The sequence below is a fragment of the Adelges cooleyi genome, unplaced genomic scaffold, assembly GCF_023614345.1.
Source record: "Adelges cooleyi isolate 19-005CV unplaced genomic scaffold, UGA_ACOO_1.1 ACOO_flye_CR_arks_rails_tigmint_CR_PRNA_376, whole genome shotgun sequence".
NCBI classification, from domain to species: Eukaryota; Metazoa; Arthropoda; class Insecta; order Hemiptera; family Adelgidae; genus Adelges; species Adelges cooleyi.
The window spans coordinates 13,299,820-13,315,376 of NW_026096053.1; the positions used below are offsets into that span (position 1 = coordinate 13,299,820).

General features: G+C 28.1%; 1 protein-coding gene across 5 annotated transcripts; it reads left to right on the top strand.

Annotated features, from left to right (window-relative positions):
- Nucleotides 1-3,142: 3,142 nt before the first annotated feature.
- On the top strand, nucleotides 3,143-11,014 carry LOC126840431 (uncharacterized). 5 transcript variants are annotated; one of them, XM_050576157.1, is made up of 12 exons: nucleotides 3,143-3,213; nucleotides 5,272-5,296; nucleotides 7,046-7,231; nucleotides 7,302-7,331; nucleotides 7,411-7,434; nucleotides 7,632-7,685; nucleotides 8,413-8,442; nucleotides 8,538-8,576; nucleotides 8,701-8,751; nucleotides 9,228-9,254; nucleotides 9,619-9,711; nucleotides 10,637-11,014. In XM_050576157.1, exons 3-12 carry the CDS (start codon nucleotides 7,174-7,176, stop codon nucleotides 10,912-10,914), a joined length of 684 nt encoding a protein of 227 aa, XP_050432114.1. In that variant the 5' UTR covers nucleotides 3,143-3,213; nucleotides 5,272-5,296; nucleotides 7,046-7,173; the 3' UTR covers nucleotides 10,915-11,014. The 5 variants fall into 5 exon arrangements, with proteins under 5 accessions (XP_050432114.1, XP_050432113.1, XP_050432115.1 ...); XM_050576156.1 differs by lacking the exons at nucleotides 3,143-3,213; nucleotides 5,272-5,296 and adding an exon at nucleotides 6,576-6,996 and having other exon boundaries at nucleotides 7,054-7,231; XM_050576158.1 differs by lacking the exons at nucleotides 3,143-3,213; nucleotides 5,272-5,296 and adding an exon at nucleotides 6,576-6,996 and having other exon boundaries at nucleotides 7,123-7,231.
- Nucleotides 11,015-15,557: the final 4,543 nt, after the last annotated feature.

Here is a 15,557-nt window from a genome sequence, read left to right on the forward strand (position 1 = left end):
CGGTTTTCAACGGCATTACTGCAATATTTAATTTTCCGTTATTGGGTGCTTTTATTTTTGTCCAAATTTAATATTCATACACAATTGTATTTATTTATTCATTTATTGAAACACACGCCCGGTGGCATTGAGTACAGCTATATATTATAATACACATTTGACACGTAAGCAATAATAATTACACTAATTATATTAAATAATAAGTTTGCACATTCAAAAATTAAACTAATATCATATTTATGTACAAATTAAACAATAATGGTGAGATGTGGCCACCTTGAGGTATTGTCCACGTTCAACAATACATGTAAAGGACTAGATGTACTTCTTTTAGTAGCCACTTATCTTGTTTGTTATCATGGAATACTACTCGTATATCTGTTATCAATCTCTGTAGCGAATGCTTATGATAACAGCAGGTTGATAACAGATAGGATGAGTTGAGTATTAGTTTAGTAAATTATGATTATATTAAATTGTTAAGTCTATTAAGTTTATTTATGATTAATCGTTAATTAGTAATAATATACTTTAATCGTCGTTTATTTGTTACAGGTTTGTATATATATATATATAGTAAATTAAGGCATGTATGTACATAATAAAATAAAACAAATTTCTTACAGATCAACACAATTTGTCTATTATAAATTATAAAGCAACCTTATTTATACATTTATAAATCATTCCAGTACTTCTTTATTGGTTACTCTGTCCATCCAACTTATCCTGAACATTCTCCTATAACACCACATTTCAAACGCCTCAAGCCTTCTTAGTTCTTCCATTGTTATTGTCCAGGTTTTACACCCCCACAGGGTTATACTCCATACATATTATGTCTTAAATCGATTTTTTCTTGCTTTTTAGACTATTGTTTCTTGATGTAAATATAGTTTTCTTGTTGCTAAAAGCTATTTTGGCTTGACAGATACGTTTTATCATTGCTGATTGCACTTCCCAGGTATGTAAATTCGTCTACTGCATTTTCTATGTATTTTCAAATTAAAAAAAAAGTGGCAATACTGTTAAACAATGCCAATTCTTTGGCCCTCTTACAAAGAAAACATGTACCTACACTGCTCGAGTTGTATAATAAAAAAAAAAGAAAAATGAAACTAGAAATTAGTAAATGAACTAATATTATAACATAAGAAATAATTTAAACGAGTCGTTTATCAAAATATGTAAAAATTAATTGAAATGTTTTGTCGGAGGTCATCAATGTTGGACATTTTCGTAGGCAACCGAAATTTCTTGTCGTTGAAAAGCGTTTTTAGAAGAATTCAAAATTGGTAAGAAAACTCGAGGCGATCGAAGGTAATATTATTTATATTGTAATAATTATAGTAACATTACAATTTAAAAAATGTATTTCATTTTTTATGTGTCAATAAAACATTAATAATATAGCCAAACCACTCAATGTTAAACGCGATAACGACATCCACGTGGACTGCGTTCCATAAGAATAACAATAAGATGTTCATATTGTAATCTTGGCGATTTACGTGACGACCGCAGTGTGTGCATCATTGAACCCAAAAGAGAGTTTTTAAAAAAAATGTGTTATTCTTATCTGTTTAAGACGTTTACACGAAAATCCCGTCCCTATCGACAGCAGCTGTAGCTGTCTCAAAGCTAGAAAAAAAATTGTACAAACTGCTAAAAAACCGATTGGAAAATCGTTTACACGACAATTATATGGTATTAATTATTATGAGTTACTATAGACAAATTATATTGATTATTATTATGAAATTATTGTACTAAACAGATAACTCCCCTCTTTAGAAGATTCTTTTTTTTTTTTTTTTAAACAAGCTATCGCATCTCAGCCACTCCACTCATTCACACCGTCGTTAAGTGTATATATCACAATAGTATTGTCTAATATTGTACATGTATTATTATTTATTTACAATACAATACAGATATTGCCAAGAAAACCGTCATAAATAGCAGTACAACATTGATAACTGCTTGGTTATCATCTTACTGGTCAGACTCATAATGAATTCCAAATTTCTGTAGGTCAATCAAGGTTCATCGCATTGTGCGTTAAAATGCGGCACATCAAACAAATTAATATTATTATATTATCATAAGATCCAATCGTTAAAAATAACGGGCAAAATTCTTTGGCCTTTTCCTCGGTGAATAAAGAAATAATTACCAACGTCCAAACCAAAGAACAAAGTTCAAATAAACACCGCGTTATCATATTGTGTTGGATATTTTTCAAACAATTTTCCATACACAATATATATACCTATATTATATTTGGAATATCATTAAATTGTATCGACAACCAAAAAAAGGAATTATACATCATTATAAGACATGTAACAATTTGTATTGTAGACCTTACTATCAACGCAAGAGCTGACTACAAAGCGAGTGAAAGTGATAACTCTTTCAAAACTTATATCCTGTATATGAGTCAGATCCTTCATGTCTTACACTAGACTTGGAAAAATAAAGTAGAAGAAAGGTTTTTACTCTAAAAAAAGGAAACCACTACTCAGAAAAAAAAACCCTTGGGGTACTCAGTCCATGTACTTAGTGGCGATCAGATGATGTCTATACCAGTTTTTATTTTAACAATTTTTGTAATCGTCTCACAGATGCAAATGTTTGTTTGTGTTAATCTCCAAACTCTAGATAATGTTATTTTACATTAATATGTTTGCAAACGTCCAACTTTGTTACACACGTGTCTACGTGCACATTACAATAAGATGTTCCATCTGAAATCTAAATAAAAAAACATTGTTTTTTTTTATCAACATTTTTTTTTAATCATCATATTTATCGCCACAGATATATAATTATTATTAATAGCGACTAGAAAATGTATTATGAATAATATCTTCTCTGATATTTATAACACAAACAATAATAATAAAATAAATTCAACTGAATCGTAAATAGTCATATATAAACGTCGTGTGAAGTCTATTGTCAATGATTTTTTTCCTTATATATAAACACTTAGCGGTAACATTACTCCAATGATAATGCATTTTTTTTTATTGATAATGTTATTTTTAAATAAAAAATAATAAAAAAACATTGTTTACCTGTTTTAGGATCGCCTTAAAAATAAACAAGAGGCAACAACTGAATTAAGCAATAATACTAAACACTATAATACAATAATAATAGTTAATAATAGTTAATACTCCTACAAGTATGCAGCTGCTACAATAGGTATGTACGTACATTTATTATCAATAAACTAATACAACTGATAAGATAATAGCTTTCTTTACAATACGACGTTAAATATTTTGGTATTGACGAATTCAAATTCAACCTACGCAGGTATTTCCAAGTGATATATAATGGCAATAATGGGTATTATATAATTAAAACACACTTGATGTATTTGAATTTCATCAGTAAATCAGATAAAATCCTATTTTAGTTTCCCCCTTGTTAATAGGTATATAATTACTATTTCACTTCAAATATATACAAACTGTAAAATGTAATAGAGTAATACATTTTTCTATTGCAAATAATAATTTAAATTTTCAGCTATCATACCTTAATTCTTATTACATAAGCCATCATATCATTTCTTATCACATAAGTTGTCATATCATTTCTTATCACATAAGCTGTCATATCAATATCACTAATAACACAATGTAAATCCACAATCTTTCCAATTCCAAAAGAGTATTCCAAGGGTCACCCTTCCTTCTTCAATAATTTTATATTCCCTCTACCCCTTCTAAATTTTAGTCCAGATACGCCCTCACTTAATCCATGCATTAACCAAACCTCTTAAATAAGGCACAATTTTCCACATAGTTCATAATATAGTTTAAACAAGTCCCTGGTATTGTTGATTTCAGAACAATGTACAATTTAGCATAATTTTCTAAAGACTAAAAGCACAGTTATACTTGTCAGACGTTTCAACGCTTATTTAAATGCTAAAAAATCTTAAAAGCTTGCCAATGTCCATAAGCCTTAACGTTTAAGTAAAAAAAAAAAAAAAAACTGTTTAATCAGCAAATTTTCTACGGTTCAGGTGGGTCAGGCGTTTATGAACGAGGAAGTTAATCTACAAAGTAGTCATTGCTTAGTATGCAAATATTGATAGTATCAGCTGTTAGAAAAAATAATACGAACGCAGCATAATATAATCAATTATCTTTATTAAATTCATACAGTTAGTTTGCTGTTTAGAGTTTTGCAATATTTTAAGATGTACACTAATTTGCGACTATGGGTAATTGAAAAAAAAATGACAATAATTAATATTTTATAAGCGTACCTAATCGACTATGACACCGCACGGGTGTGTCTCTTAGACCTACGTGTAAAAACGCATAATAATAATCGATACAAAAACATTTACAACCTGATTGACAAACGATAAAGGTAAAATAGCATTGTCACGGTCTAGCATTGAACGTTGCTTACATAGTAAAAAAATCAAATCAAATCAAGCACTGTAAACTTATTCGGTACAGTCTAAAACCACATTTGAATGTAACAAACTGTCAATGTGTAAACGTAGACAATATTATTTAAACACAAACATTATTGATTGGATTAGCCTAAAAAAACTAATTCATTTTGTGTCCACCTTAAAATTAGATGAATTTTTGTGCAAATATTGCCTATCCTTTGCCCCTTAATATATAGCCCTTCATGTTCCCCAAAATTAAATACACATATAATAGGAATTTCGGTTTATAGACCTATGGAACCACAATATGTACAACACCAAAGGTAGGTATGAAAAACTATTCAAGTATTTCAATCTCATCAGCTATAAAAAAAAAAAATATCTAATTAAAAATATAATATGCGAGTGCGTTATTATTATAATAATAATAATGTATACTTATTACACGTTGGTTTTGACAATACATTTTCGATTCGATTGAAACAAGTCGTATGACGTCAATAACAACATAAAAATATAAATACAATATAATATCGCTTATAATGCGTTTGATGTACAACCGACGAATATATATATGTACACAGGTAAGTATTTTCTTTATGATGAAAACAAAACCCTTATAACGTCTAGTAATTAGTTTTGATGAACATGACACATGTCAATTTGGTTTTTTATGAATTTCAATTACACTACTCTAAAAACGTTTTTATCCACTTCATATCGTTATGCATAGTAATATGTCATGTACATAATACAATGCTTATGATGTGTGCAATTAAAAAAAAAAAACAATTTTTGTTCTATATTATAGCTTCGATTCAAATTTTGTTTTTTTTTTCCAGAAGACACAAAAATCTATTTTTCTAGGTAGGTACATATTTTTTTTTTTTTAAAGAAAACTTTATAATTTTCCCTAATTTATAACTATTTAACGGGTTGTTTAGATTTTGTTTTATGCTTTGTAATTGAGTTGTTGGCTATTTAAGCAAACAACACATTTGTTACCTTATTTGTAGCTATTAGCAGAATCGTCGGCGGTTATGTTGTCAAAAAGAAACATGTTATTATTATAATAATAGTGTTTTTTTTTACTACTTTATACAGGTCATACATATACAAGCCCAATGCCATGACTAGGCATATAGCATACTAACCTACCGTCTAAGTATCTTTTTTGATCTTTATCGTTTGTTTGAATAATTTATTAATAACCATTCTATATTTGTCTCGTTATAATAATAGGACTATTGTCTGTGCTTTGTGGCCTCAATTTGCTCTATTTCAAAGCACTGCTAAATCCATAACATTTAATTGGAGCCGAGTGATTGGGGGAGGGTTGCTAGTTTTTGCATGGACCTAATAAGTCCCAGACCTTCTTAATTGGGTCTATAAAAAAGTATTATATTATATACTGTATTTATATATTTTTAATTATAAGTAATTGGCAGATATGCTTGGTATATATATATTTTTTTACATTAACATATATCCAGAACGATTTGGTTTCTGATAAATATTATAATATTGCCTTTACAGAAATATTATCTGAAATGGGCACTTGCTTTGTACTTGGAAATAGCAAAGTACTTTTGTGTACAAAACTAGAGCCTGAAATAAGCGTATAAGTCGAAAAAACAATTAAATGCCAAAATAGATGCATCTTTCCTGTGATAATTAAAAATGTTTACAATTTATAACTTGATGTTTCAAGTTTTTGTAAAAAACTTGCCTATACATTGCGCCTTATACATGCAAGTGTAAAAACAACATTACTATATTATATTACATTTAATATAATAAAGAAATTCTATACATCACTTTGTGGTGAGCTAAGGCTTTTAAAATATTCGTACTGTATTGCTTTACATTTCAACATATATATAACATACAAATTGATAATTTTAGAGCCAATATTGATTTTTTTTTTAAACATAACTTGCCTACTTTTTTATTTTTGTTTAAAGGAATATAGATTATGGTTGGAATACAAAATCACTATTTATATATACTATATTTGTGTATGTTTTGACTATCGCACAAACTATATATGAGATGACTTACCTAAAAAAAAATTTAATTAAATAAAAAAAAACCCAACTGTAAAAAACTCCAATAAAACAAAACATTTGGTCGATACACTTAAACGTCTTTAAAATATGATAAAATTCCAAATTTGAATGTTCCAATCCTTCATCGATCAGATATGTATGGAGTAATGACTATCCCTTCCATCCCTCCTAAAATTGTCATAGTTTAATTTATTTTGCACATTTATATTAACATCACAAGGCCAGGTAGAGCCTAGATTTATATAAGAATTGCGTTGTACTCAGTATTGCAATAATAGTATTGTAATGTACACATTAAAAAGAAGCAAAACAGCTATGCAAATAACTCAACAAAGGCAACCATCAAAATACGTTTAGACTTTACTGTTATGGTCGACATAAGCCCATCAAAAATTTGCAAAGAATTCACTTAGAAAAAAAGTTTTACAAGCTGATTGTATAGGTTTGCCTGTAAACTCTATCATTTTTGGTAATAGTGACCACCTTCCAACCAAGACAGTAAGTCAATTTTTTATACATTCTGTTAAGTTTTAGAATAATTGTTTAGATATCTAGAAGATCTATAGCTTGCGTGGGGATCTAACAAGATATTCTAAACAAAGAAACATTGTTTTTGCATCTCAGTTCAGCTTAGCCGATATATTTGACTGTCTATTATTAATTTTGCATGTAAAAATGAACTTATTATATATATTAATATCATTTGCCATGGTGAACGTTTTGGTAGCTACAGGTGATTATTTTAACTAGACAGTTTTTATAAATCTATAAAAAAAAAATTGAATATTTAACTGATTTTACAGATAATTATGTAGAGCAGGTTATCAAGTTGAGTGAGTAAACATACTCTTTTTTCTTATACATAATAATTTTTCAGTCTTACTATAATAATTACTGTAAAATTTTTTACAGACCAACAGATTGGCGTTGTAGAAGGTTAAAAATATTATATATATTCAAATACAATGTTTTCGACATCACATGCAAATCTACTAATACAAATTTTAGTTTGTTAGAAATGTAAATTACCAAGAGTGTTAACACAGACACACATTAACACAAATATTGCTTAAGTTCTTTCTGGCTTTTTTTTTTTTTTATAGCTAAACTCATTATTTGATTATGTTTCTTAGGTTCTTTGCCGTTTGTTATTACCGGCGCTGTTCTTTCCAAAGACTTTAATATGGGTAATTATAATTGTATAGAAAATAAAATAATAACAATAATAATGATAAAGCGGGCTATTATAGATGAAAACAATTTAAGTTGAAATATATTATACAAGTTGCAGTCAGTGCTTGACTTGGGGGGGGGGGGCGCAGGTGGACTGAGTACGTCAACTAATTTTTTGGATATTCTAGCGTACCCCTACTTCTTTTTTAAATGGGAACGCATGGGTTGTTATTTAGTCTTACCTATATTTATAAAGTTGCTCAACCTAAAATGTTTGTGTTAAATACATATAATTCTTACAAAATGTTCTAATATTTACAAAATGTATTGAAACCGGGTGATTACAAAAGAATAAGTCGGTTTCAAATATCTGTATTTTCTAAACGGTACATGCTACAGAGCTGCTCTACCTCTTAAAATGACACCTATAACCTCAAGTTTTTTTTATAAAAAAAATCATAAATGTTCAATGTGTCCTCCTTTTAAGTAACCCGAACAATGTCAAGTCGGTATGCAAATTTCTCCCACACTCTGTGGAGCATGTCAGTAGTTGTGTCAAGCACTGGTTGCAGTACATAATAACTAAGTAAATTCAACAATAATGTGAATCTGCTTCAATTCAGCAGCCATTTTATGAACATAGTCTCCATTAAATTTATTAAAAATAAATCCAAACACATCCCTCACCGAATTCACAAAACGAATTATTAGTCCACTACATTTGTTTTATGTTATTTTCAGTGGAACTAGCTGTAATGTTTGCAATACCGGGTAATAATTTTTTTAACACACTAGGGAAATGTTTCCACATAGTTGTACAAAATGGTTTTTCAAAATGTACAAAATGCGTTTATTTTTAATTTCAGACGCCCAAGACAAAGACGTGGAAGGTTACTTAAAGCGACGTAAGTATTAGCTAAGTAAACAATTAACTTAATTATTTTGAGAATAACCGTACAGTTAAACACATTGATTTCTATCATAACAAATGGTGTACATTAAAATTGATTTTGTTGTTTAAATTTTTAGCGAAAATCGACTACCAAAGAATTGCGCTTGAAAAAATAAACGCTTTTGCATGTAAATATAAAATTAAATTTAACTTTTTTATACAACTGTACAATTTTACTTCAATTATAGAATTTTCACAAGCTACAAATAGTGAATTCAGTGAACCAGAGTTCTTGTGAGGTTACTTAACTTGCGTTATAGCTATTCGAGTTAATTTATCTATAAAAAAAAAAAAATAAACCTTTAAATACAGAAACTGTAAAGCTAAACTACATCATCATCACATTCTCAGGACGGTTGTATTTAATTTAGTGAAAGAAAACCGGCTTTTCATTGCACTTTGTTTGCACTTTATTTCATACTTAATTTATTTATTCTATTGTAATACTTGCTTATAAACTACATTTGTCATCTTAAACAAAAAGTCAAGACATTATTTTTCATTGATTTATTCGCTTAAATATTCTAAATTATAGGATGACTATTAACAATAAAAAAAAAAAATGATTTTTTAACTGTTTAATTATTTTATATTTTGCTCACAGCACCCCGTGCAGATAAAATACCAAAAGGTAATCACAATTTATGAAATTTTTGTAGGTATGGCTTGGTAAATTGCCAATGTACAAGTTCAGACACCTAACCTAAAAAAGGGGGGGAGGCAAAAACTTAAGTCTTTACAAATCTGGAACTTGTTCGTGTTTACGGTACCTAAAAATAAATGTTTTTTTTTTTTTTAATTGGAAGGGTAATAAAGAGGTTAACATTGCAAATGTTGACTAAACATAGTATCTCTCAGGTACTTTGTTTACTTTTAGGTGTTGTACAAAAATACATACAAGTACATTGGCAACGTTTATAGTTCATTGAAATGTAATGCAACTCTATCATGCGAGTAAGTCGTTAATTATTTTATATATTCTTTTTTTTTCTTAGGCCACTCTGAAGACGCTAAACTAACAGATCTGGCCGATGCAAGGAGAGACCTGACTATAAAGTCTATGAAAACTTTAATCTGTGGTGTATTAGGTAAATATCATTTTGTTTTACTGATATATGTATATGTATCAATATTTGTAATATAGATATATATAACATGTATATTAACAGTGATAATTTGAACTATACTAGTTTTATTAACTTATAAAAACATGACTTTCCCAATAACCATTACAATAAAAACAAGTATATTAATTTACAGACATTCATTATTATCAGGGCTTACACAGTTTAGTTTTAGACCTGTACTAGTGGAATTAACTTTTAAAAAAAACTACTTTCCTAATGATTGTAGTTAAATAATTATCAAAAAAAAAAAACCAAATATATTATTTTAAAGACATTCATTATAATCAGGGTTTAACACAGTTAAATTTTTTAAACAGTATAGAGACTTATATATATACTTGATTTGACTCTGTTCCTAACATACATTCAGTAGGAACTTTATGTTTGGACTATGCCATTTCAATAATTTAGTTGTTTTTAGAATACCTTGTTTTTGTTTTAATTTTCATTAATTTTAAACAATTTTATGATATACTTGAAAATTTCCTATTATATCAAAACTCGAGTAAAAGTTTGTACATATAATAATATTTAGTCATCACCAACAACAATACTATTCTTTTTATACAAAACCAACTACTATGTTATACTTAACAAGACAGATCTTCAATTACAAGATTTTGTTTTATTTTAAAAGTTTCTAATAAAATTAACTACGAAACAACTTAAGGGTTTTCTTTTTTGTGGATGATTATTAGGTTATGATATGCAAATGATGTTCGGTTAGGTTAGGTTAAGTTGTTCTTATTTAAAAAAAAAAGTCTTTTAATGGCAAAATAATGACACTGTTTTTCCATAACTTTATTGTACACTTATAGCTGTGTCTTGCAAATGAAGAAAAGTAGTAACAAATGAGCTAAACTTGATAACTTTTTTTTTTCTTTAGACGGGGATAATCAAAATTTCACAGATTTTCGTGGTATTTGCCGTTTATTAGCATTATACAGAAGCGTTAAACACCCAGAATCATTTATAGTGGCTGCTGATGTCGACGAGGATGAAAATTGCATCGTAGTAGATAAAAACGGGATTTCCACCAAATACTATTACATTGCAGACGAAATTTGGGAGTTTATCGCCGACGGCACTTCTTTTCGCGGTAGGTTACTTTCCAATCAAATGAAGGAAGAGACAACAAAGTTAAAGAATCATATAAGGGCATAACTTTTTTTAAAGTACTATTATTATTGTTATTATTATATTTTTGCGTACCTTGCAATAAAAAAGTTTTCAATAAATTTCATGTATTCAAAAATAAACAACTTTTAATTACCATTCAGAAAATATTTGTTGTTAATGTATTGTTATGATAAATATGAATGGTGATAAGAGGATATCAATAATCCCTGGATTGATAAGAGAATCAGCTGATAAGAGACAAGTGATAAGAGGAAATCGATAATCTTCAGTACAATAAAACTATTTTTTAAAACTGGAACTTAAATATATAAATATAAATGTATTTAAATATAACACTATAAGTACACATAGTGTTGTATTTGTTACTTGTCCTGAGTATATGGGTAATATTATAAAGGTGGCATTAATATTTGGAGGTGGAACCACATTGGAGCCGTGTAAAAAAGGCAAAAAGTTTTAATATTCAACAGAACGAGAAACATCCCTCCTATCCTAATATATTATGATACCGGCTATAGTATACGGGTTTTAAAATAAAAATCCATTGTCCAAAATTAAGAAATTTAGAAGCATTTAGCAATGGCAACATTTAAAAAAAAACACCAACATGTCACAAATAACAGGTAACAAGTATTTAATACATCTTTTCCCGTCAGCCCCATAATTAAAAAAATAATGTTACTGTAACAAAGTAATAGTAAAGACAGAAAGTCTTATAATGGTCTTTGACAACCAAACTAAAGGGGAAAATTTTAGGAAAATAAAAAAAGCTGTTTAAATTTTCAAGACGATTAAACACAGTGTAGAATTTATTTTATTTTTAATCTGGCTATGAAAATGTAGGCAATACATTTTATTCAACTGTAAATATTTAGTAGTTAATACATGTTTGTCACTGCAAATAATTATTACTTTTGTAACTAAACGTTTATTTGCGTGGAAACTGAAAATTAAATGGAAAAAAAAAAGTGTTTAGTAAAAAAGTATAATTAAAAATGTGTTAAAATAAAAAACTACACCGGCAAAAAATAAGTATATTAAAAAGGGGTTTTGAACCGAGCAAAAAAACGTTAGTTGTGGTTCCATTAGAAGTGCTTTAAGTATTAACAAACACTTATATATTGTGCTTGAAATCGCAATTCTGACATTAAAACCGGAACATATGTGCTAGGAATCAACTGATTCGGTATTCTATCAATTATTTGATATCTGCTCGAAATTTTTGACCCACTGAAAGTAACTTTCAGATTAGATTTCTAAAACAATACCACCGAAGCTAAAAATAAATAATTGGTTTTCAATACTCGAATATGACTAAAATCTAAATCGTAGGAAAACGATCATTTTTTTACAATAATTATTATTCAGTAAGAATTGCAATATGGTCTGACAATGACCCTCGTTTCAATAGTATTTTATTATACACACTGTGTACATGAGTCATATGTACGATTTTCATAAAATATTTTGTCATGTAACATTATTATTTACTTATTACTTTATTTTTACAATTATTTCATTCTGAAATAATTATAATAATTAACTGAAAAATGATTTCAAAATTGTGCCACGATCGATGCCTTGAAAATGTTTTGAACAATTTAAATATTATTTTTTCAAAACTTAAATCGTAGTATTCTTAGGAACACGAAACGTTTGAATTAGAATGAGTGGTTATTATATTATATTTCGACCGTGGCTATAAAAAAGTAGATTTAGATTAAAGATAGTATTTATCTTTAATCCGTATACACCTGAATATATTTAAGAGGGCGTCGCACCGGTGATTTTCAGTGGTAAAGACATGTTTAAGCAGACTGAAAATGACTCGCTTGGTTTTAGTTTTAGAGTAAAAGCGCCCGTTATAAAATGAAAAACAATTTTTTGAAAAGTTACAGTCATTTAAAAATGTTAAAATAGTCGTTATTTCTAAACTATGTATTGAGCGTTATACTTGGAATAATGAAAAAAAAAAACGCACCGTCTTGCCCTCCGGAATATTGTTCTCTTATCATTCAGTGTGCTGAAAAAAACATTTTTAAATCTCTTTCAACGATGCTGCGATAGTCCGAAAAATAAATTAACTACCAAAATCCAGAGTCCTGGTTATTGAACTAATAATTGCACATCACAGTTTAACCTTTAAATTGAGATTTTGTGAAAAATTGCCTATACTTTACTCCTTAAAAATAGGCGATGCGACGCCCTCTTAAAGTTTCAACTACTGTACATAGAAAAACACCAAATTTCCACATAGTACACATTGGTCGGTTTTACAATCACTTAGCTTAGCTACAACTTTTGAACAGTCGTTTTTAATAGTAATAGTAAACCACCACATCCGACCGAGATAGTAAGTCAATTTTTTTAATATATATTTGTCAAGTTTACTAATTTATATATTTTCCATTCGAAATTTAACCGGTAAGTCAGTTCCATTTAATCGCAAGTTTATAATGCACAATTTGTATACGTAATCAACAGTTATAGTATATGTTATTTTATAGGGCTAAAAGTATAAAAAAAAAAATGTAGCTCTATTAAATCAAAACTAAAAAAAAACGTTATTTTTTTAACCTAAAAAACGAAACGTTATAAAAACGGACGTTGTAAAAATTAAATAAATAGGGTCCAAAATTTAAAATGGCCGACTTACGGTCAAAAACATGTTTTTTTTAAAATGGAAACCATTTTTTTTTTTTGTTAGCATTACAAATTTAAATTTGCGCTCTATTTACCCACGGCTCGTGCCGGTGTTAGTTTTATTATTTCATTTATTTTTAATTTTCTTTTATAAATACACAATATTTATTATTATTATTGTTTTCAGAAAAATGGCGGAATCACCGTTGTGCTGCGGTTGTATGACCTATCGAGTTGCCACTCGGACTGTATCCCTTTTGTCATTAGTAAGTATTAATAATAAATGAAACAATAATTATTAATCACATACTTACTCAAAACCAGCACTCAAATGGCATGTGTTTCGTTCCTAATATTTTCATCCGACAGAATAAAATTTCAATTGGAAATTCTTAAAAACTCGGCCAGGGTTAGCACAAAACATATACCTATATTACAAAATCTTGATAAATCATAAACGTCTCCAAAATTACATATTTTCTACAACTTGATGTTTTTTAAAAATTATTACATTTACAAGGAAAAAATCTAATAATTATTCGGATCTATCTTATTTAGAAGCTGGTTTCAATCAAATGATTTGTATTCGTCTAAATCAAGTGTTAACGTTGAGTAGCTAAATAACATTGTGTATACCACATATTGGTGTTGGATTGGCTGAATGACGATTCCAATAAGAACAACAATTCAGGGTACAAAAATGAATCCTACATATTATATTTCAAATTGAAAAGCATGTTGATTTCAAAATTATTTTTCACACACATTATCGTGTGCTAAATTCCAAAATCGTTAAATTGTTCGTGTGGTTGTGATGTGGTTTAGAGAATTGTTTTGTGTGGGATATTATTTATATGATATTCACAACGATACGAAACTTAAAAAAATAAGACACTGAAAACAATACTAACGCATTTAAGGTAAATAAGAAGCAACAAAAAAAAAAATTGTACCAACTGTGTGTTGTTTGCATACTGTGTCGTTTATTATAATATACACTAGCACGTTACATAAAGCGAAAATTCAAAGCATAAAATAAAACCTGGCACATTATCAATAGGAAACCTAAATTTAAAACCGAATATTTAGTTTATCAGTGTTCAGCTAATGTTTAAACCTTTATTTTTGATACCAGTTTGAAAACATTTTCTAACATGAAGTTTACACAGTAATCTGATACTTGATGAATATTATCATCTAAGACTATAAAGTGATTTAATAAAATGCTTTAATGTTTGTGTATACAAAAAAATAGATTTGGAATTTACCAAACAATTATATTTAAAATATATGTAGGATTAATTTTTGTACCTACCCTGAATTGTTTTTATATAAATCATCATCACCAAACCTAATCCAATACCAATATGTGGATGGCCAGTCAGAATTAAGAATTCAAACAGAATTGAGGGTCTCATATTATAATCATTAACTGTATCCATAAACAAAAAAAAATTGTATTATATTGTTTAACATAATATAATTATGTCTACGTTTATTACGATTTTTATACATATCGTACAATATGCTAAAAAGTATATGAAACTAATGTAAACATATTTTTTATGCGCAAGTGTTATTAAAACCAATAACTTTGAAAAATGATCTGAACTTTTAATGTACACATTAAAACGAAAAAAGCTATGTAAATAAATAATAACAACATAGAAAGCCGTCAAATTAGATTTTAACGTTTAGGTCGGCAAAAGCCCATCCAAAATTTGAAAGAAAATAAAGTTTTACAAGCTGACTGAATAGTTTGCTCATAAACTCTACAATTGTTTAATTTATTTTCAGTAATAGTAACCAGCTTCCGACTAAGATAGTAAGTACATTTTTAATGCATTTTGTTAATAATATACTAATTAATTATTTTTGTTTACAAGTCACATAAGATAATATATGAAATAAAGAAACAGTGTTCTAGCATATCAGCCTTAGCTTAGCGGATGAATAAATATTAATTGTCATTCATTATTTTTGCAGATAAAAATGAAATTTTTATATATTTCAATAACATATTT

Bases quoted from the DNA above. Each gene is read 5' to 3' on its own strand.
- LOC126840431 (XM_050576157.1), top strand. From the start codon at position 7,174: ATGAACTTATTATATATATTAATATCATTTGCCATGGTGAACGTTTTG. The intron at 8,443-8,537 runs GTAATAATTTTT...TTTTAATTTCAG, and splicing joins TGTAATGTTTGCAATACCGG to ACGCCCAAGACAAAGACGTG. The intron at 8,577-8,700 runs GTAAGTATTAGC...TTAAATTTTTAG, and splicing joins GGAAGGTTACTTAAAGCGAC to CGAAAATCGACTACCAAAGA.